We start from the raw sequence: 21,713 nt of genomic DNA on the forward strand, positions 1-21,713 counted from the left end.
ACCCGGAGGAAACCCACGCAAGCACAGGGAGAACATGCAAACTCCATGCAGGAGGCGCCATGGTCGGGAATCGAACCCATGACTCATTTACTGCAAGGCAGACGTGCTAACCACTAATCCACTGTGCCGCCCACTTTGAAATCATGACACTTACAGTGAAGTCGCACGATTTCAAAGTCGGATGACATGCCGATTTCAGGTGTGATTTGCCAGATATCTGGCAAATCGCAGCAAAAGTACTGCACGTACTACTTTAGAAAAAGTGGATCCGACCAAGACGGAACCGCACCGATATGACCTCTCTAACTGCGAACAATAGGCTGCAAATTGCATGCCAATTCGCATCCAGTGTGACCGGGGTCTAAGTCCCAGAGTTGGGTATATGGCTGCCTGACAACCCATAAAACTGTACAGCAAGAATATGTACAGTAGGACTGGGTACAGTTCACCGACACCAGACCAAGAGGCTCAGGTAAAGTGAACTCTGTTAGAGACAACTAGTTACATTAGCAGATGATCTAACAAAGCCATTGTCAACTGGGGTTCTGAGGAACCCTAGAGTTACCCCAGAGGTTGCTTGGAGCTCCATGAGTTGTGGGCTATGGATGTCTCACCTGAGAACAGGTGCATAAATCTAGGGTCATTGCAACGATGCAGAGGCAGTAGCATGGAACGGACGATCCTTTTAGCTGTAAGGGCTCATGTACACAGGGAGTTTGAAAAACTTTTCTGAACGCTGGAAACTGACTGCTAGAAAACGTAGGTTAAAACCGTCAGTTTAGCCGCGTTTATCAGTTTAGCAGCTGCAGTGTACATGAGCCCTAAGGGGAACATTCTTCACTAGGACTTCAATTATTTATTTTAGCCAGGGCTCCCAACACTTAAAGTCTTTTGGGGGGGGGGGATCCCTTTGGTAAAAAGGCTGAGAAAGCTGCTCTAACTTTTGCCAACTCTGCTAAAAAGAGTGGTCAGACTGCCCCTCACTTCCTGTCCTGGGTGACCACACAGGACGAGGAGGAAAATCTTCCGGATAAGGGCTTAGACAGCAAAATTAAACCAAGAGTGGCTAAATGGGCAGCCCAGTGGCTAAATGGTTAGCACTTCCGCCTGGCAGCACTAGGGTCGTTGGTTCAAATCCCAACCATGACACCACCTGCCTGGACTTTGCATGTTCTCTCTGTGCCTGCGTGGGTTACCTCGGGGTACTCCGCGTTCCTCTCACACTCCAAAGACATGCTGGTAGGTTAAGTGGCTCCTGTCTAAATTGGCCCTAGTATGTGTATGTATGAATGTGAGTTAGGAACCTTAGATTGTACGTCCCTTGAGGGTTAGGGACTGATGTGAATGTACAATATATATGTAAAGCGCTGCGTAAAATTGATGTCACTATATAAGTACCTGAAATAATAATAATAAAAGGCTCCAACCACTGCTCACTCACAAAGTGTAAAAAAAAAAAAAGTTTTACTGAAGTTCCACTTTAAACAGATCCTTTGGGCGTCTATCTACAACCAACAAGAAAGTTTAACTTGTAAACGTCTGAACTCTTACAATAAATCTGCAATACTACAAAGGCTCCATTTTCCCATCAGTTTCTGTTTGAGCAAGCTAAACATACAAGTCCAAATGTGCTCCTGGAATTCTGCAATGCAGCGACTTCTGCAGTCACACCACCTTCTCCAAGAATGTGGCTGAATCACACATTAAAATAAGGGAGTTCTCCGTCAGAAGATATTCCCATAGAACTTCTGCTCTTCCTTCACATTCTGCATAGTCACATACAACCATTATTAATGAGCTCAGACAGGCAGGAAGAGAATGCACAAGTCCCCACAGGAATCGCCAGATCAAAAGCAATTATTAGTCTGCATCAAACGCCGCGACCATACTTTATATAGAGTTCTGAAAGGGAATGTGTTAGCAGAACTGAAATTAAAAGCGGCATAAAATTATAAAAAAATAAAATAAAAGGCAGCTGGGGCAATAACAAAATTTCCAAATATCCAGGAAGCACCATCCTAATGTCCACTAAATCTACCTTCTGCTTCCCAGCCTTACATTTTCAACTGTTAATTGCAATTTCATTTTAAAAGAGAAGCACGCTTTCAGAGCCTAGTCCCCTTTGCCCCAGACCCAACCAAATCCACCCTCAGAGGGCCACGGCCTCCATGGGCTGTTTACATCCAGCGCCTCTAGTTTCCCTGTCTTGGTTGCACCTGAGCAGTACAGCTCCATAGTCTTCTGTTGGGCTGCCTCCCACTGTTTCTCCAGCCTCGGGACACAGCCCCATAGAAGTCTTTGGGGTGGTAATGTGACTTGTGGCACAGATTGCAATCACTGGGAGACACAGCCATTATATCGTGGCAAGTATGCATCTATGCAGGAGGGTGGGATTGGTTCAGTCTGGGCACAAGGGCAAAAATGAAGTTCACTGTGTGAGAAATGACACTTACCCTTTAAAAAAAGATAGGTAAAAAAGAAGAGGGGAGTAACATGCCTGATGAAGGGGTCCTGCAAGACTCCGAAACATTGCCTAGCTGTAACTATGTGATCGTTTATTAAAACTTTTGGACCCATATTGGTGATCCTCGGTGTGCTGGTGACATTCTCCCTTGTTGGTCACATGCCTGATGAAGGGGTCCTGTGAGACTCTGAAACGTTGCCTAGCTGTAACTATGTGATCGTTTATTAAAACTTTTGGACCCATATTGGTGATCCTCGGTGTGCTGGTGACATTCTCCCTTGGTAACAGGTATAAAGTGCAAGGACCTTAATTTGCAGCAGGCTCCCTAGCCCTCCTGTTACAGCCAACTCTCAGGCCACATGCAAAGCTTTACCTTGTCCCCATGGGGCCAAGGATTGCCTACCTCTTCCGGTTCCTACCTACTGACCAGTGAGGCTGCCCATTATAGTGATGGGCTAATTGGAATGTCTAGGGGTGGGGCTTTGCTAAGGTTTTTTTTTTTTTTTTTAATCCATTTTTGGCTACTGCACATTTCTATTGGTCAGTGAGGTTGCTCGTCATAGTGACAGAGGTGGGGTTCTGTTATATACTTGAGGGCGGGGCTTTGCCACTATAGCTCAGAATTTCCTGAAAAACAAATCCAGATTGGCTGGCAGCAAAAAGTGAATAGCTGGGGTACATATTTGCAATCAGCGCACGCCACTCAGGTTTCTGTAGGTGTCTAAGGTAGCAAAAAAATGGTGCTGAAAAATAAGGCAGATATAGATGTGTTTGATTTAAAACAGATTAATTTACTATTTAATGTTTTTGTCGTGTTCAGGGGAAATATAATTCAGTGAAGAAAACACATTCAGTGCTGTCCTCAAGAGATCCATTTCTGTTTTACACTGCAAATTATTCAAAAGGAAATTAAGCATTTAGAAAAGCCACAGGTAGTGCTCTCACGGATACAAAACGCTTGGACTCTGCGCATCCACTGACCGTTAATGGCTGCATTCTCAGTAAAAGCCTTCGTCCACTTATTGCTATCTAATTACTTCCTGGCTACACGGCAATGGAATGGAGCTGCAGGAACATTCCTCGCTTTATTGAGGTATGCTATGAATAAGCACTATGCAAGAGTAATGACTTTAATACAAAATAAATCTATGGCAGGAGGCCAGCATTCTACAGAATGATAAGAGGATATCCATATTGTGTGCATACAGGATCAATGCATCCAATCAATACTCAGTCACTAAGCCTGACTCAAGTATCTTCACCAATTTGTACTATTCTTCAACTGAGAAAGCAGATTAAATGACCCAATACAGTATTCTATAGAGAATATAAAATTCCATTGTGGATTACTTTGCATATTCTTACTGAAGGGTCACAAGGATGGGTCAAAGTTCAAATGAAACTCTATCATTCCACCTAAAAAGAGTTCCTATATAAGAAGCCATTTTTAAAAAACATATACCCCCTGTACATATATTATACTGGGGAGAAAAAAAAAAGGGCGCAAAGGCCTAGTGCATTATCAACTGCACTTTTATGAACATCGTAAAACCATCTGACACATTTCAGGGGATATACCCCGAAATGCGTCAGCTGGTTTTACAATGTTCATTTGTACCATATGAGTTCATTGTGTTGCAGACCTTTTGGTTACATACAGCAGTGTTTCATTCATTACTCATGAGTATGCACTCTTGTAATCCTCATTGATTGATGCACTAGGCCTTAGCACCCTTTTGTTTTACACTTTTTTGTGCAGTTGCAAGATTCCCTCGTCTCAGGCAGGCAGTACTGGCTTAATGTACTAGTCCAGTTTGGGCATGGATGGTCACCACCTAAAGCAGCCGGTCGGCTCTCTACAGAATCCCCCTAGCACTACGGTGTCAAGCTACTACCTTGATATATTATACTGACATTCTATAAGGAGTTCTTCCTCTATGTGCAATTTTCTAATAAAAATTAACCTCTATGTTTCACATACTGACAACCAACAGCCTAAAACGGTGCACACACTATGAATTTTGGGCAGTTCCAGAGAAAAGAAAAAAAGCTAAAATTCACTATGGAGGATGGCCCTGTTGGCCCCATCCCACCCGACATCATTCAACTGGAGAAAAAAAAAAAAAGGAGTCGAGCAGAAAACTTCCAAACAGCGGCTGCATCCAGTGGGTATTCATATGTGCTGTATAGCGTTGAGGAACGCTTGGATCATTTTTGTTGGGCCTGCAGGCTTAATGCATATGATCCAAGTGTGTATACCCAGCTTAAAGCTAGGTTTACATAAGTGCATCTACAATTTCACACTTTTTTTTTTTTTTTTTTTTTAAAGCACTCCTACTGAACAGTAGGAGACTAAAAACGCATCATTTTGCACCAAAGAAGCACTGTCAACTTATTCCAAGTTGCACAGAAACATGTTGCATAGGTAAAAAAATGGCCTCATAGACAATGATAGGATTCCCAGTCTTGTACATTGTTGCCACAACAAATCACACAGTAATCCTTTCTGTATAGTACAGTTTTTCATTGAAGTGTTTGGATATACACTATATTGACAAAAGTATTGGGCCAGCCCTCCAAATAATTGGATTCAGGTGTTTAATCACCTCCACAGCCACAGGTGTATAGAATCAAGCACCTAGGCATGCAGGCTGCTTCTACATACATTTGTGAATTTCCTGGCTACTAAATATTCCACGGTCAACTGTTAGTGGTATTATAACAAAGTGGAAGCAACTGGGAACAGCAACTCAGCCACCAAGTGGTAGGCCACGTAAAATGACATAGCGGGGTCAACGCATGCTGAAGCGCACAGTGTGAAGAAGTTGCAAACTGTCTGCGTAGTCAATAGCTAAAGACCTCCAAACTTCATGTGGACTTCAGGTTAGCACAACAGTGCGTACAGAGCTTCATGGAATGAGTTTCCATGGCCGAGCAGCTGCATCCAAAACTTACATCACCAAGTGCAATGCAAAACGTCGGATGCAGTGGTGTAAAGCACGCCACCACTGGACTCTAGAGCAGTGACAAGGCGTTCCAATGGACATGTTTGGGTTTGACGGTTGACAGGAGAACGGTACTTGCCTGACTGCGTTGTGCCAAGTGTAAAGTTTGGTGGAAGGGGATTATGGTGTGGGGTTGTGTTTCAGGGGTTGGGCTTGGCCCCTTAGTTCCAGTGAAGGGAACTCGTAAGGTGTCAGCATACCAAGACATTTTGGACAATTTCAGAATCCCAACTTTGTGGGAACAGTTTGGGGATTGTCTCTTCCTGTTCCAACATGACTGCATACCAGTGCACAAAGCAAGGTCCACAAAGACATGGATAAGTTTGGGGTGGAGGAACTTGACTGGCCTGCACAGAGTCCTGACCTCAACCTGATAGAACACCTTTGGGATGAATTAGAGCAGAGACTGTGAGCCAGGCCTTCTCATTCGACCTCAGTGCCTGACCTCACAAATGTGCTTCTGGAAGAATGGTCAAACCTTCCCATAGACACACTCCTAAACCTTGTGGACAGCCTTCCCAGAAGAGTTGAAGCTGTTATAGCTGCAAAGGGAGGGCCAACTCAATACTGAACCCTACGGACTAAGACTGGGATGCCATTAAAGTTTATGTGCGTGTAAAGGCAGGCGTCCCAATACTTTTGGCAATATAGAGTATGTATAAGGCTAGGTTCACATTGCTGTGATTTTAATCTGACTTTCAATGTGATTTAGTGATACTTGGATACAACTTTGACAACGTTTGTATATTATATAGGGCCAAAATTCATACGAGAATTGAACCAGTAGTACAGGAGCCTTTTCTAAAATTGCGCCATGCTGAGTCACATTGATGTGAACAGACACCATTGAAAATGTGATTTCTCTTTTCACGAGACTCAAGTCACATCTAAAATCACACTAGAGTAAGCCAGGTCTTGAAAGACGTTGCACTGAGAAGGACTGCAGGTGAGCCAGGAAATCTGATGTAATAAAAAATGAGGCATCTTCAGCATCCATTTAGACGTGCACAATTCTTTTTCCTCCATGCAGTCATATACTAAATGTGTCCAGGGACCCTATACTTCTAGTTTGATATAATGACATATCAATGGAAAAAAAGACAAACAACAAAGCAAAGTGGGGCGCAAGATTGACGATTCTATTATAGCTCTCAAAATAAAGCAACAGAAAAGAGAAAGGAAAGAGGATACATTTCTAAAGCTGGCCAAACACGATTGGAACCATGTATAGCCAGACTAATTGCACCCAAGCTGATCGATCGAGCACCAAGTTGATCAACTTGGGTACAACCAGCCGGTCAGATTCTTCATGCAAATTATTGCCAGCAGCTAGAGCCACTAGCAATAATCGCCATGTCCTGTACAGCTCCCCCACACCCCCTACCCGGGAGAACACAATACCCATGGCTGTAAAAAAGAAAATTGCTCCATCTATGGCCAGCCTAAATCTGTCTAGATACATGAAAGGAGTCGAGATATGGTAAAAGGACAAGTTAAAGTCAGAGAACTGCCATCCAGAGAACGCTCCCCAAGTTTAGTGTCAGAAAACCATAACAATCTCTATTCTACTGCAATAAATCAGATGCTACCTACCCACAAAACATTTGCTAAAGATAACTGCTGCTTATATAGCAAAATGCCTAGGCAACTGGTCATGTGATGTCTGCTAAAGGGGAACTCTAAATGGGGTTGGTACAGTTGTTCCCAGATGTGCTATGCACAAATGGTGGATCAGGGCCAGCAGGTGATACTGAGAAAGTAGAAGCAGTCACCTATTATACCATCCTCTGGCAATTTGTTTTTTTATGTTGTTAGTACAGTTATGTTTTAGCCAAACCTTTTTTTTCTCATTTTTGTATTGACTAGGAAAGGTTTTTTTTAGCTGCTGTCTGAAATGAGCAGATGGGGAGATTTCCCATCAGTTCCTATTCTGGTGACAAAAAGAGCAATGAAAACCAGACAGAGGTTCTAACCCTTCCACACTGCAGAACAAGCTCTTATTGTTGATGTGTCCATAATATATTCTCCTCCCATCTAAAGGGACACAGGCAGCAATAAACCTGATATGTGAAAAGAAAGGTCTAGTGCCGGGACGCACCAAAAACCATCAACTGATGAAGCATCTACTTAACCTCTATAATGTTCTAGTTTATTGAAAACCTCTTTTGGAAGATGTGGGAGAATTGAACCATTTACCACTACATCTCTTGGAACCCCAAAGGTGAGATCTGTGCATTCAAGGTTACCTGGTCTGCACCCCTCCTATGAATTGTTATGACATTTTCTACCTGCTGGGCATTTAATCTATACTGCAGAGAAAGCAAAGAACAGGGAACACCCAATGGTAGGTGGGAAGAGAGCCAGACACTACAAATGGGAGATATTATTGAGATTCCCAAGAGCTTTCAAATGTCAGTTAGTGACTTAACCCACCAGCCTCCACCTAAAACTGAATACTTTTGTATGGACTGGCACTTTAAGTGGTCTTTCAAAGGGATAAAGAGAAACAAGAAATGTATCCGAACAAATGTCAAAGTTAAGGCATTAAAAAAAATGACAAAAATGTTTAAACAAATGTGGGTCCCGCACAAGTGACGTCCTCTCCAACACCCCGTCCTAATGACAGGATGAGTTTATCTCAAGTGCATGCATCTTTGTGTGTCAACGCGCCTGTTATCCAGCCTGATTCAGCAATCCCACACTATCCGCAGTCCATCCGTTCCACTACCACGTTGGGGAAATAAATGCGAAGGTCACCTGGGATCGGCCACCTCACAGGCTGTTAGAGACGTTGGGTACTGACCTGATTGTTCCAGGCACAGTAGAGATTGCAGAGAAGGTTCCAATTGGGGCTGAGCATACAGTCGAATATCCCGAGTTGGGCCATGCTAGCTTAGGACGCAGTGTGCATCTCTGACTCAGCTTGCGATGTATTAGATAACAGGAGAGCAATGCAGTGTGCAGAACCAAAACGAAAAGTCCTTCCTCTCCCTCTGACTCCATCCACTCAGCACAGAGCCAGCAGCAGCATCAAAAAACACAAAGCTTTACCAACCAGTGAGCACAGCTCGGGTCTAGCAGCAGAGAAGTGTCAGTAGAAGCTAAAAGGAACCCAAAGTCTTAGAGCCCACGGGCCCCATCCACCAAGACAATGCTTCCCAAGCCTGACCACCCGTCCTGACAATGCTGGACATACACAGGGACAAGGTCAAGTAGTTAGGTAGCAGCAGAGTGTTGTGCCATGTTAGCTATTAAAGTAGAAGTTTGGATTTAGGGTGATATCATTTGTTGGTTAACTAAAAAGATTGCAATGCAAATTATTAAGGTACACTGGGCTCCTTCTAAAAAAAATTAAAAAAGAGGCCAGCCAGGGGCGGACTGACAACTCATGGGGCTCCCAGGCAATAGGGGATCATGGGGCCTGTGTCCTTGCCCAAACTCAAAAAAGCCTATGAAAAAGGTACCAGGGGCATCTCATGGGGCCCCTACTGACCCTGGGGCCTCAGGCAGTGCCTGAGTTTCCAAATGGTCAGTCCCCCACGAGGCCAGCATTTCTCACCACTTGCACTGCAACCTATAGACCTCATGCACACAGGGCATTTTAAATGCTGCTTTTAAAAATATCTTACAGGGTTTTTGCCTCTAAATGCCGCTCAATGTAAGCCTATGTGCCCATGCAGACACAGGCATTTAGAGGGCGAAAAAAAGACCCCACTGCCAACAAGTTCAGGAGCAGCAGTGTTTTGGCAGAAAAAATGCCTGATGCGCATAAACGCATCTTTATGCTCTTAAGCGCCAGGAGCGTCAAGTATTTGGACATTCATTCATTTCAATGGCCAGAATAAATTAATATTCTGGCCAAAGAAATGAGTAAACACCCAAGTGATCGACTGCCTAAACACATTTGCAAAAACACAGCTTCAGGGGCATTTCTAACGTTACTTTTCTCCTGCCAGGCTAAAAACGCATTTAAAAGAGCTGGGCAGATGCCTACTGTGCATGAGGACATATAGTTATAGTTTTAGTTAAATTGTATCATCCTAAATCCAAACACTCAACAATCTACTGAAAAATCAACCGACTGAATCATAGTGAGTGGCTACCCCTAATCAATGTGGTTAAGAAGCCAAGGGCGGACTCAGTCTAATCAGCCGCCACCTATAAGTAAAATATTACTTCTGGGCGGGGTGACCCTTTAATGTTCCATATTTCTCAATAAGTATCAGCTTGTTTATATACTGGTTGTAAATCTTTACATATACCCAGTGAAGTGACTGGCCTCAGGTGATACAGAGATTAAACAAATCCTCCTACATCGGTACCTGTTTATCTGAAGTCCTCTCTTCTCTACAGCCATCCAAAGACCAGTATTTACACAGCATTTCTGAGCTTCAGAAGGCAAGGCATCTGATGTCACGCAATATACAGCAGGGAGCTGAGTGTAATCTGAGACCCGAGTGGAGGGAAAGGACCCCACACACACACACAGGGTCTCATAAGCTACCCATAGATGGATTGAATTTCGTCCAGTTCAGCAGGGAATTCACCATCAACCTTAGCATAACCAGCATGTTGGATTTTTTGGATGCAATCACTGCTGAAAGTTTTAGCCACTAGCAGTGATCATTGTGTCATGCCAGCCCAGAAAGCTCCCCACCAGCAGAAGACAATACTGCTGCGGGAGGCATTCCCCCCATTAACCCTAACTGTGTTGAAGGGGGAACCGTGAGATTTTTTTTCATTCCAAAATAAAATTGTATGAGGTATGGCATGCCATAGTGAAACATGCACAGCTGAGGCAATCAATCATGCAGATAGCAGAGGAACGAGAGAGAAAACAGAAATCACACTACGTGCTTTGGATTGAGGAAAGTTCACACTATAGAAGGACATGCTTTGTTCATTTTTCATTTCAAAAGTTTACAACCACTTTAAATTGATTAGTTGTCCCCACAGTTCTGCACTGATGTGTTCCCTCTGGAAGCAGAACAGTTATATGCTAAATATTAAACCTATGAAAAAGGTGATGCCCATACTTACTTACAGACCCTCATTTTCTAATCGCCATTATATAACAAGATTCCAGAAACGCCTGCACTCTTCCTTGGCTTTGCTACACGATCTCCAACGTAGCTGGTATTCTACACCGTACATTGAACAAGTAAATGGGCAAAATGCTAGTACCTGCCCCTGAATGAAGGACTCTTCTACAATACACAGCTTTAAATCCTGAAAATGCAAGTATTTTACAAGGTACAATATATTTTGACGTATGCTATTGCCTTTCATTTGAAATTTATTGGCCTAGTAAAAGGGAGACATTACATAACCCTCTATGATTTATGTAATAAACGTATAGAACATGTTTTATTACTAAAGCTTAGCATATAAACCTGCTACCGACTTTTAATTTATAGCTGCATACATATACATTATCCAAGGACAGTATGACTGGAATACAGATATGTCAGGCTGCTGGAGGCATCCCCCCTAAACCATCAGTGCTGTTCATGACAGCTGGAAAATAGTTTTTTGCACATGATAGTGAATGGTCCCTTTAAGAAAATCAGTACCACTTTTGTAGTCAAAATTTTGGTTTAGTCAGAATTGTTTCCATTTCTGAATGTGTTACTAAACCCACAACCATAAAATCAGTCTGTATATGCAGTAAATTATGCTTTTTATACTTCCCGTGGAACCTAAGGGGTGAATCCTCCACATTGTGTAAAAAGGCTACTTGATCTGATCCTCCCCTTCTTCTACTGTCCCCAATCCATCTGCTGATAGTACAGAGTCCGAGGAGTCACAGGAGTCATGCTCAGTTTAGTGTGTATGGCTAGAGTTTTTTTTCCTTTGGGACAGTGCATGTGATCAGCACAGGGCCAATCAGTGCTGTCCAGATAGAAGGTCATGCAGCCTCATAGGACAGTTAGAGCAGAATGAAAACTCCTCCTACAAGATTAACCGGAGCTCAGCTGGACACTGATAGAAGTCACAAAACTGCTATGCTGCTGATGAGAAAAGACAGTTTATATTAACTAAAATAATTAAATTTCCATGTTCCGTGTACTGTGGGACACCAGATATAGTGAATGCAGGGTCATGGATTTAGTAACACTTTAATCATATCACATATATTATAAAACTATGCAGATTTTAGTCCATCAGGGACTTTAGGAACTGCACCTATTAGTTGAAAGCAACCATAAGCACAAATAAAGGAACTACGCTTCTGCCAACCTACATGCAATGTTGTCCACCAAGCTTCCTGATACAATCTATAGACAGCCCACAACTCACTGATGGCAACACCATACTGGACTTTAGTCTTCTCTCCTCTTCCTGGTCATGTTAAGACCCCTTGCTTGCAAAAAATGTCCCCATATGCATAGTTCATGCCAGCATCCCGCCTTTCTCTCCATGTTACAATAGCACATTCTGTATCATGGCAGTTTATGCGCCTGTTCTGACTGTAAACACTATGGGGAAGAGTATCAACTATAAAACTGCAGCTGCTGATTTCATGGTTCCTCCAAAGCAGGAATGGCCATCTAAAAAAGGTATGAACAGGTACCAATAGGTGCTTATTCTGGACATGTATACACATACCAGCACATGATGACGCAAGCTTAGCCAATGGGGTCTGTGGGAGAAACGATTGGAAGGATACCACATTCCAGCTGCCAACATCAGGTCACGTGACTGGTACCAGCATCAATGAAAAGGAAAAAAAAAAAGTTACCCACATTGGCTGGAAGCGGATAGCATTCAGGATCTGCGTTTTGGCCAGTGTCTCGGCCACACCTTGCTGGCAGGGTATCGGGAGCCAATAAACCTACCAGCAAGTCTTTAGAGTGTTGGAGGAAATCAGTTGCCAGAGGAAACCTACCCAACATGCAGACAGCATCCTATAAAAGTGTATATAGACCGGGCTGCCAAAAAATGTGATTCAAAATTAGTAAACAAATTGCCATGTAAAAAGAGGCAAGAAATGAATAAAATAAATGAACAAAACCAGAAAATACAAATAATATCCGACGTATCAGTATGTCCCATCCAAACGATAACTGCTTGAAAACCAAAAGATAGGTGACAGGTGCTGGTGCCATTCGGAACAGAAAAAAACAGGGGACCACTTCCAGGTGACCCCACATGGATTTGCACTCACCACAATGGATGGACTTTCTATTACTAGATAGGACTCACTGTGCTTTTAATGGTTGGACCCACTATGTGTCTTGTCACCAACTTGACCATTCATATGTACCAGGAATGCGATTCCTTCCCATGCAATACACCGCCACTCAAAAAAACAGTATCAGGGAAAAAGTTAATTGCGCAAAACATCCGACTTTAATAAATTATATACAACCTAACAATAACACCACACTCACATACGTGTGTCTATGGACCAGCACCCGGCACATACAGCGCTTGTGGTTAACATGGCTGCTGCCGCTCCACGATCAGGGGCTGGCTTGCGCTCCAGGAATGGGATGTATCAGTTGGGGAACATTTCTTCAACTAGTTCCATCTGTAACTGGACGTCTTCAGGAAGCTAGGCAATGCGGACAGCGTGTCAGCTATAATATGAACTGAGGATCCCAGTGTTGCAAGGCATTTGCAACATTAAGACCTCATTCACAACATACGCACAACAAAATTATGTAAGAAAATGCACATTTTCCCCTTGCAGAGTTTACATCAGTTTTCACGCACGTCTCAGTGAGTTTTATACACGTTGCAGATTCCTGCGCAGAATTAATCTGCATGTGATACCAGTGTTGTGAACAGGTCACATAGAGAACGGTTGTGTTCTTTGTGCCCTTGCAGAATGCATGCACAAAAACGGACATGTGTACACATGGTGTGAACGAGGCCTAAGAATGGTACGGTGCAGTGCGATGTCCGTAGAACGGTGTACTCAGCTGTTTAGAAAGCCAAGACCTGGCAAAGGACCAAATTCCCTTTAATAATGCCTATAAGTAAATATTTTTTTGCCACAATTTAAAAGTTATGATAAAAGTTGTTAAAAAAAAAAAAAAAAAAAAAAAAAAAAAGCATGCTAGACTTACCTGCTCTGTGCAATCGTTTTGCTGTCTTGGCTCCTCAACCCGCCGAGTAACCCCAATAGTAAGTTTCTTGCTATGGGGGCACTTGAGAAGGCTCGCTCCTGAGCCAAGCTCCTGTGAATGGACATTGTCCATTCACACACAGTGTGGCTTGGCCCTCTGTCCTCACTGGCTCACTAGCTGTGATTGACAGCAGCAGGACACAATGGTTCCCGCTACTGTATGAGCCAATGAGAGAAAGATCCAAAAGAGCCACGGCTCTCATGCACACCACTGAATTAAGATAAGGCTCAGGTGAGTATAATGGGGGCTGAGTGGGAGCTGCACACAGGTTTTTTACCTTACTGCATGGAGTAAGGTAAAAAAAAAAAAAGCCTTTTAGAACCACTTAAGGGCTCATGTACACTGCAGCTGCTAAACTGACATTTAGGGGCAGTTGAGAGCTTTTTCAGCAGCCCTTGAACTCTCCTTTATGTTTTTCTATGTGCCCATGTACACATCATCATTTACAGTCATTTACAGGTAGTTGGGTTTAAAGGCATTTTCTTGAAAGCACAAAAACCGCGTTCAGGAGAAGAGTTTACGCAGTTTCAAACGCCAAATACTTGTAAACGCGCTTATACGCATTTGTGTTTAGATGCGTTTTATGGCTGGTCCATATCCAGGTGCTGTCTACAGCCTTTTTTCTTCATCAAAAATGCATGCACAGAAATTTCCATGTATTTAAATGGACCCAGTACACCAGCGCAGTCAGTTCCAGGTTTCGTGTGAAGGAAAAAATGGTAGAACGTGTCGCATTATGCTCATGATGGGATCCAGTGAATACAACCAGAAAAGACAGGTCATCTCAACACATACTGCTCTCTCTGCTTCTGCTCTATTTCTCACAAAATGTCTGAAATAGTTAATGTACTATTTTTCAGTGCATTCTGGCCATTTGGGAGGGTCTCCTGAGGTTATCCTTTAAAAACGCTTCTAAACGCGGTAGGTAAATGCGGCTTAACTGACGTTTTTAACCTACATTTTCTAGCAGTCAGTTTCCAGCGGGCAGAAGAGTTTTTCAAACGCCCCGTGTACATGAGCCCTTAAGGACGTGTGCTGTGAGATCTTGAGCATACACAGGCATGCTGCTGGTCAGTGGCACAAGGAGAACTTTAGCTGGAAGGAAGACAATGCGGGACTCCATAGACTTGTATATCTATATCTATCTATCCATCTAACTATCTATCTATCTATCTATATATATATATACATACAGTGGGGCAAAAAAGTATTGAGTCAGCCACCAATTGTGCAAGTTCTTCCACTTAAAAAGATGAGAGAGGCCTGTAATTGGCATCATAGGTAGACCTCAACTATGAGAGACAAAATGAGAAAAAAAATCTAGACAATCACATTGGCTGATTTGGAAAGAATTTATCTATCTCTCTCTCTCTCTATATATATATATATATATATATATATATATATATATATATATATATATATATATATATATATATATATATATATATATATATATATATATATATATATATATAGTCATGGCCGAAATTGTTGGCACCCTTGATATTTTTCCTGAAAATCAAGTATTTCACACAAAAAAGGTATTGCATTAACACATGTTTTGCTATACACATGTTTATTCCCTTTGTATGTATTGGAACAAATATAAAACAGAGGCAGAAAAGCAAATATGACATAATGTCACACAAAACCCCAAAAATGGGCTGGACAAAAGTATTGGCACCCTTAACTTAATATTTGGTTGCACACCCTTTGGAAAACATAACTGAAATCAGTCGCTTCCTATAACCATCAATAAGCTTCTGACACCTCTCACCCGGAATTTTGGACCACTCTTCCTTTGCAAACAGCTCCAGGTCTCTCTTATTGGAAGGACACCTTTTCCCAACAGCAATTTTAAGATCTCTCCACAGGTGTTCAATTGGATTTAGATCTGGGCTCATTGCTGGCCACTTCAGAACTCTCCAGCGCTTCTTTGCCATCCATTTCTGAGTGCTTTTTGACGTATGTTTGGGGTCATTGTCCTGCTGGAAGACCCAGGATCTTGGACGCAAACCCAGCTTTCTGACACTGGGCCCTACAGTGCGACCCAAAATCCTTTGGTAATCCTCAGATTTCATGATGCCTTGCACACAGTCAAGGCACCCAGTGCCAGAGGCAGCAAAACAACCCCAAAACATCATTGAACCTCCACCATATTTTACCGTAGGTACTGTGTTTTGTTCTTTGTAGGCCTCATTCCGTTTTCGGTAAACAGTAGAATGATGTGCTTTACCGAAAAGCTCTATCTTGGTCTCATCTGTCCACAAGACGTTTTCCCAGAAGGCTTTTGGCTTACTCAAGTACATTTTGGCAAACTGTAGTCTTGCTTTTTTATGTCTCTGTGTCAGCAGTGGGGTCCTCCTGGGTCTCCTGCCATAGCGTTTCATTTCATTTAAATGTCGACGGATAGTTCGCGCTGACACTGATGCTCCCTGAGCCTGCAGGACAGCTTGAATGTCTTTGGAACATGTTTGGGGCTGCTTATCCACCATCCGGACTATTCTGCGTTGCAATCTTTCATCAATTTTCCTCATCCGTCCACGACCAGGGAGATTAGCTACAGTGCCATGGGTTGCAAACTTCTTGATAATGTTGCGCACTGTGGACAAAGGCAAATCTAGTTCTCTGGAGATGGACTTGTAACCTTGAGATTGTTGATATTTTGCCACAATTTTGGTTCTCAGGTCCTCAGACAGTTCTCGTCTCCTCTTTCTGTTGTCCATGCTTAGTGTGGCACAGACAGACACACAATGCAAAGGTTAAGTGAACGTCTCTCCTTTTTATCTGCTTTCAGGTGTGATTTCTATATTGCCCACACCTGTTACTTGCCCCAGGTGAGTTTACAGGAGCATCACATGCTTGTAACATTCTTATTTATCCGCAGTTGTGAAAGGGTGCCAATACTTTTGTCCAGCCCATTTTTGGAGGTTTGTGTGACATTATGTCGAATTTGCTTTCTTTCCTCCCTTTTTTTGTTTTGTCCCAATACACACAAAGGGAATAAACATGTGTATAGCAAAACATGTGTTAATGCAATACGTTTCGTGAGAAATACATGATTTCCTGGAGAAATATCAAGGGTGCCAACAATTTCGGCCATGACTGTATATCTATATATATATATCTATATATATATATCTGTATCTCTCTCTCTATCTCTATATATATATATCTATCTCAGATAGAGGGAATGTAGGTGAACCTAAGTAGGGTGAAGTTCCTCTAAAAATAATAAAACTGGGAAAAATTGGCTTTTGAGTTCTTATCTCAGCAAATCCCACTTATGAATGGGGACAGCAGCTCAAGCTGGATATCCAGAAGATCAAACACTGGTGACGTACACCATGAGTACAGTGCAATATGTGACACCGAGCGTCTAATACTCCTGGAGCACATCATACCTAGGTGATGGACCATGTGGCTTTTACACTCAAGCCTGAAATGCAATCTCACATGTCACTAATGTTTACATTCTTACATCACAGTTACAAGTTAGTGTTAGAGGATTGCTTCCATAAAACAGAAGGACCTACAGATCGAAGAGAAGAAAGGGATTAAACGGGAGTTGTTGCCGATGGTGACAAATAAGACTGATCATTTTACATTTCCAAAGAATAAACAATTTAATGTGATTGCTCACTATGGGCCAAACATTTGTTCCAGTTTCCTTTTCTCTAGAATATCATAAATAGCCCCATTAGTCACATGGGACAGGAGAGAAACTGATCCGGCTATAACCGATGTGCTACAATGTGTACGTAGGAGACATTGAGGAGAGAGTGGGCAAGTAACATCTTGAATTTCTGTCAAACATTCCAGGAGCTGCACAATGCCAGCATAGCTACAAATCATATTCCAGAAGGAGGTAAAGCATGGTCACAGAGGGCACCCTTATTCCAATTAAAGAATATGTCACAAGAACAGGATTTACTTCATATATCTGCACATCTTTTCTAATAAAACACTGTCAAAGCGGTATGAAACCCAAAAACAAACATTTATTATATTGCAGCTTGCCAATTCTTAGATGTGATGGCTGCATAAGTTTTCTTTTTTTAGGCTTTTTTTCCTTTATTTTTATCTAGTGATTCTGCCGGTAAGTCTGTTGTTTTTCAACAGTACAAGCTGTCTTGCAGGTGTAGCAGTTAGAGGGTTGAGACAAACCATTTAACACTAACAGGGGTGCTTGCAATGATCAGCTTTTTTTAACGTAAAACCTTTTTGCAAAAAGGAAAAATACTTTTTTTCTGCAACTGTTTATAAAGTGTGAGCTGGAGTTCAGCTTCAGTTTGTTAGGCTCAGTTCACACTAGCTATGTCAGCAGGCGTCAGACAGGCATTTGGGAAGCATTTTTAACGCTTCTCAAACGCCTATGAAAATGCTTTACATGGCAGTACACAGTGCTGTTCACATGGAAGCGTTAGCGTTGCGTTGCACCACGGCAAAACTGACACCTTGTGTCGAGTCAGGAGTTGAAGCCTCCCATTCAAGTCTATGGTGCCTGGCAGGCGTTTGTGGTGCAGTTGCAAGGCGGTGGAGGAGTGTTAATACCATTTACCTTCATTATAGGAGTTTGTGGTGCGGTTTTAAAGCTTGGCAAACGATTCAAAACCGCGCATAGGGCGTTCTGGGAGCGTTTGAGGAGCGTTAAAAACACTTCCCAAATGCCTGTCAAACGCTATAGGGGTGTTTAGCAAGACTTAGAAATAAAGTCAAGTGTGAACGAGCCCTTAGTGTACTTATATTTACTAGAACATCTAACACTTCCAATACAGATGTGTTACTGACTAGATCACCAGCTGAAAACAGAGGTAAGAAAGCCTGAAGAAAGAAAATGAACACAGCCTCCACAACTAATAACTGGTAAGCTGCAATATATTACATTTAGGTTTAATACAAATTTAATTGCAGTTCTCACAGCTTGAACCACATAAATGTAATACAGAGCGTGCTTATCTCCAATATACCTGTATGTTAGGCCTGGACACCAAGGCCCAAACCAGGTAGGTTACTCCCCCAAAAAACAAGTATTGAAGCTGCTAAAGCTAAAATTCTCTTCAACCCCCAATGCAGCTTCATGGATGCAGATTTTTTTTTTATCCAGAATACAATAAATTAGGGATCTGAACACAGAACTTTGATTGTAAGCTACGTGCCCTTATGGATTGGAAATCTAACAATTATAATAAAACTGGGCAAACCACACCGATAACATATAGCTACTACCCCCAGAACGAATTCTACGTCTGGGGATAATGACCGAGCCTTGCTCTTGCTGCTCCTTTAAGCTCGCTGCATATTTGGAATTGCAGAGTACACAGACTGGTAAACGAGCTTTTAAACTCTGTGTTTATTTTTAACTACGCATATTTTAGGACATTTGCAAAAATCCTTAATGAAGCCACTGAGATGACGAATCTGAGGTTCTGCAAGATGTGCAAAAACCTCGACACAATATATTTTCTGGTGGAATGTACATAGAAGTATGAAGAAGGAAATCATCAGTATAATAATATGGTTAGCACCAGATTTTCAGTGATGACGCATTCATTGCCGACTACGGATTTAAAGCTTAAATTAGGAATAAAGACTGGTAAACATAAATTAAGACCTGGTATACATAAAGGCAATTCAAGCAGTGCTCCGGCCAAAACTAAAAATCCACCATAGCAATAGTCACTGCCGCACTACTTCTCAATTGATAGATTATTGTTGGAAATCATGGCTGCAAAATACCTTCTGCTGCAATACAAAATACAGTTGTCATAAAAAAAGGAATAATAATACAAATTGTAACCTAAACAGAGATAAAAATGTAAGCCACTGCAGAGAAAATGCCCAGCTGTCATGCTTATCCCAATGCCTTTATTACAGTCTACGTTGCTATCCCAAAAATGTATGCAAGAGCTCAGACTTCATTCCAACTTCACTGCCTGCATGCCTCTTCTAGGAAGCAATTACTGCAGCAGGAGAAAGCCAGGCAACTAGCATTTATTTTTAGAAGGAACGCTATCAGGGACAGTCCTTGAATATCAATACAGGTTTCCTTTAACTCATCACACCTTCCCTCCATTCACGTCACAGCACGCTCCTCTTTCGATCTGTGCTGCCCCAGCTCCTCCATAATAATCTGCTACAGGAGGAGCAAGAGTGCACTGTGCATGTACAGATTGTAAACGAGGGGGAGCGCTTACGCCTGTGATGGTGTAGATGAGCGCTCAATGTATGCTCAAAGCACCCCAAATCTTGGGCAAAACAGAGCTGCTCATTAGGCTGCTTTTGCTTTACAAGAAGGAAAACGTGTGACCATGTATTCCTGTGGAACTCTTCACACTGATCTGTTGCGGGCCCAGTGCATTTTTAAAACTCCTGCTTGCCGCATTTTTGGTGCAGGCTTGGTGCGGTAAAAAAACTGTACCAAAAAAACACACCTCCCATTGAAATCAATGGAAAACACGAAAAAAAAATGCACCAAAAACGTATCTGTGTTGCATTTTTGGTGCTGTTTTGAGCCACATGTCCTTTACAAGTGCACTGCAAACACAGTAACAACGCATATGCATTTTTGCTGTGGGTCAGTGTAAAAGTAGCCTTACTGTGGGAGTTTTTCAGGCAGGCTACGGGGATGCCGCTTATAGCCGAATGGTAAGGCATATAAAATAAACAATATTCCAAAGCTGCACAATATTAGTTTTGCATACAATGGGACCATATAACAAAACGTTCAGCAGTATCTCACAGAGGCATGACTGGTTGTCAGGATATAGAAGATCTATTTTACCTTCTTGTCATTTATGCTGCTTGGTACGATCTCCTTCTCAATGGGTATATGTTAATTATGTACTGTGAAAGTACATGTCATATGCTACAACCGCAACTTGTATTTACATCCTGCTTCTGCTCAATAAACTCGGATTTGAATAATAATACAATGAGGCCCTAAGACTACACAGTCTCTGGAATACATAAAGACTGGTACAGACAGATTTTGTGAAAGCGTCTCTCATACATTCTAAAAGTGATGATGAAGAATGCACCAAATTCATGTACTTGTCTAGAACTTCTACTTTTAATTTGGATCATGCTGTGCCTCTTTTAGAATGCACTTGAGACCATTTTGCAAACAGTCTGAGCCAGTTTTTCTCTCTGTACACCAAGAGAAAGTTGGTCTTAATTAGCTCCACTTTTTTCTTGTTTACAAACGGTTTTTATTGTACAAGAGTAGACTGTAAAACAGTACATTTTCGAATGATAGTTACAGCAAAAACAAGGCACTTTTGAAAAGTACAATTTAGAAAATATATTGATGTAAGAAAAAGAAGAAATAGAAAAGAGTAGGTTGCAAGTGCATGAAATATGTAGATGATAAAGTAGGTTGTATGATACATCTGTCAACAATATATGCCATTCAACTTTCATTGGGAATGTTGTTAATCATACAATAAATGTCTATAATCCTTCCATGACTCCCATTTTTTATCAAATAAGTGCATCTTATCCAGTAGGTATAATGAATACATTCCATGAGCATTACAGCATCAACTCTGTAAAACAGAGGCCAAGGGTACAGAATTGGATCTCCAGTGTAAGGCAATAGACCATAAAGTGGCAATACATATTATTATTATTATACAGGATTTATATAGCGCCAACAGTTTGCGCAGCGCTTTACAATATAAGGGAGACAATACAATTACAATACATTTCAGTACAGAAGGAATGTGAGGGCCCGGCTCGTGGAGCTTACAATCTAAAGGAAGGGGGAGGTGATACAAAAGGTGATAGCTGCGGGGAACACGTGCGCTAGATGCTCTTGAAAGAAATAAAAAATATTTAAATGTGCTTGGATTGCAAAAAGAGATATACAGGTGAAACTCAAAAAATTAAAATATCGTGCAAAAGTTCCTCCACTTCAGCAATGCAACCCAAAAGGTGAAACCAACATATAAGACAGACCCACCACATACAAAGCAAGACAATTCAAGCCGCGACTTGTCACAATCGTGATGACTATGGCCCACAGCTCATGAAAACCCCAAATCCACAATCTCAGAAAATGAGAATATTGTGAAAAGGGGCAATATACTCGGCTCAAAGTGTCCC

The 21,713-nt window shown here is 42.0% G+C and overlaps 1 protein-coding gene across 3 annotated transcripts in view; it reads right to left on the bottom strand.

Moving 5' to 3' along the window:
• ARHGAP21 (Rho GTPase activating protein 21) overlaps window positions 1-21,713 on the bottom strand; it is a 275,502-nt gene that overhangs the window by 193,711 nt on the left and 60,078 nt on the right. For 2 of the 3 annotated variants that reach the window (XM_089693777.1, XM_089693775.1), the window contains exon 1: window positions 8,273-8,408. The exons of the other annotated variant lie outside the window; for it this stretch is intronic. In XM_089693777.1, coding sequence (XP_089549903.1) covers window positions 8,273-8,356 — 84 coding nt within the window. In that variant the 5' untranslated portion in view covers window positions 8,357-8,408. Of the gene's footprint in view, window positions 1-8,272; window positions 8,409-21,713 lie in introns of those variants that run through there. 3 annotated transcript variants of the gene reach the window in all.

The sequence above is a fragment of the Staurois parvus genome, unplaced genomic scaffold (genome assembly GCF_062004578.1).
Source record: "Staurois parvus isolate SC_StPar_1 unplaced genomic scaffold, SC_StPar_1.0 ptg000636l, whole genome shotgun sequence".
In the NCBI taxonomy this organism is placed as follows: domain Eukaryota; kingdom Metazoa; phylum Chordata; class Amphibia; order Anura; family Ranidae; genus Staurois; species Staurois parvus.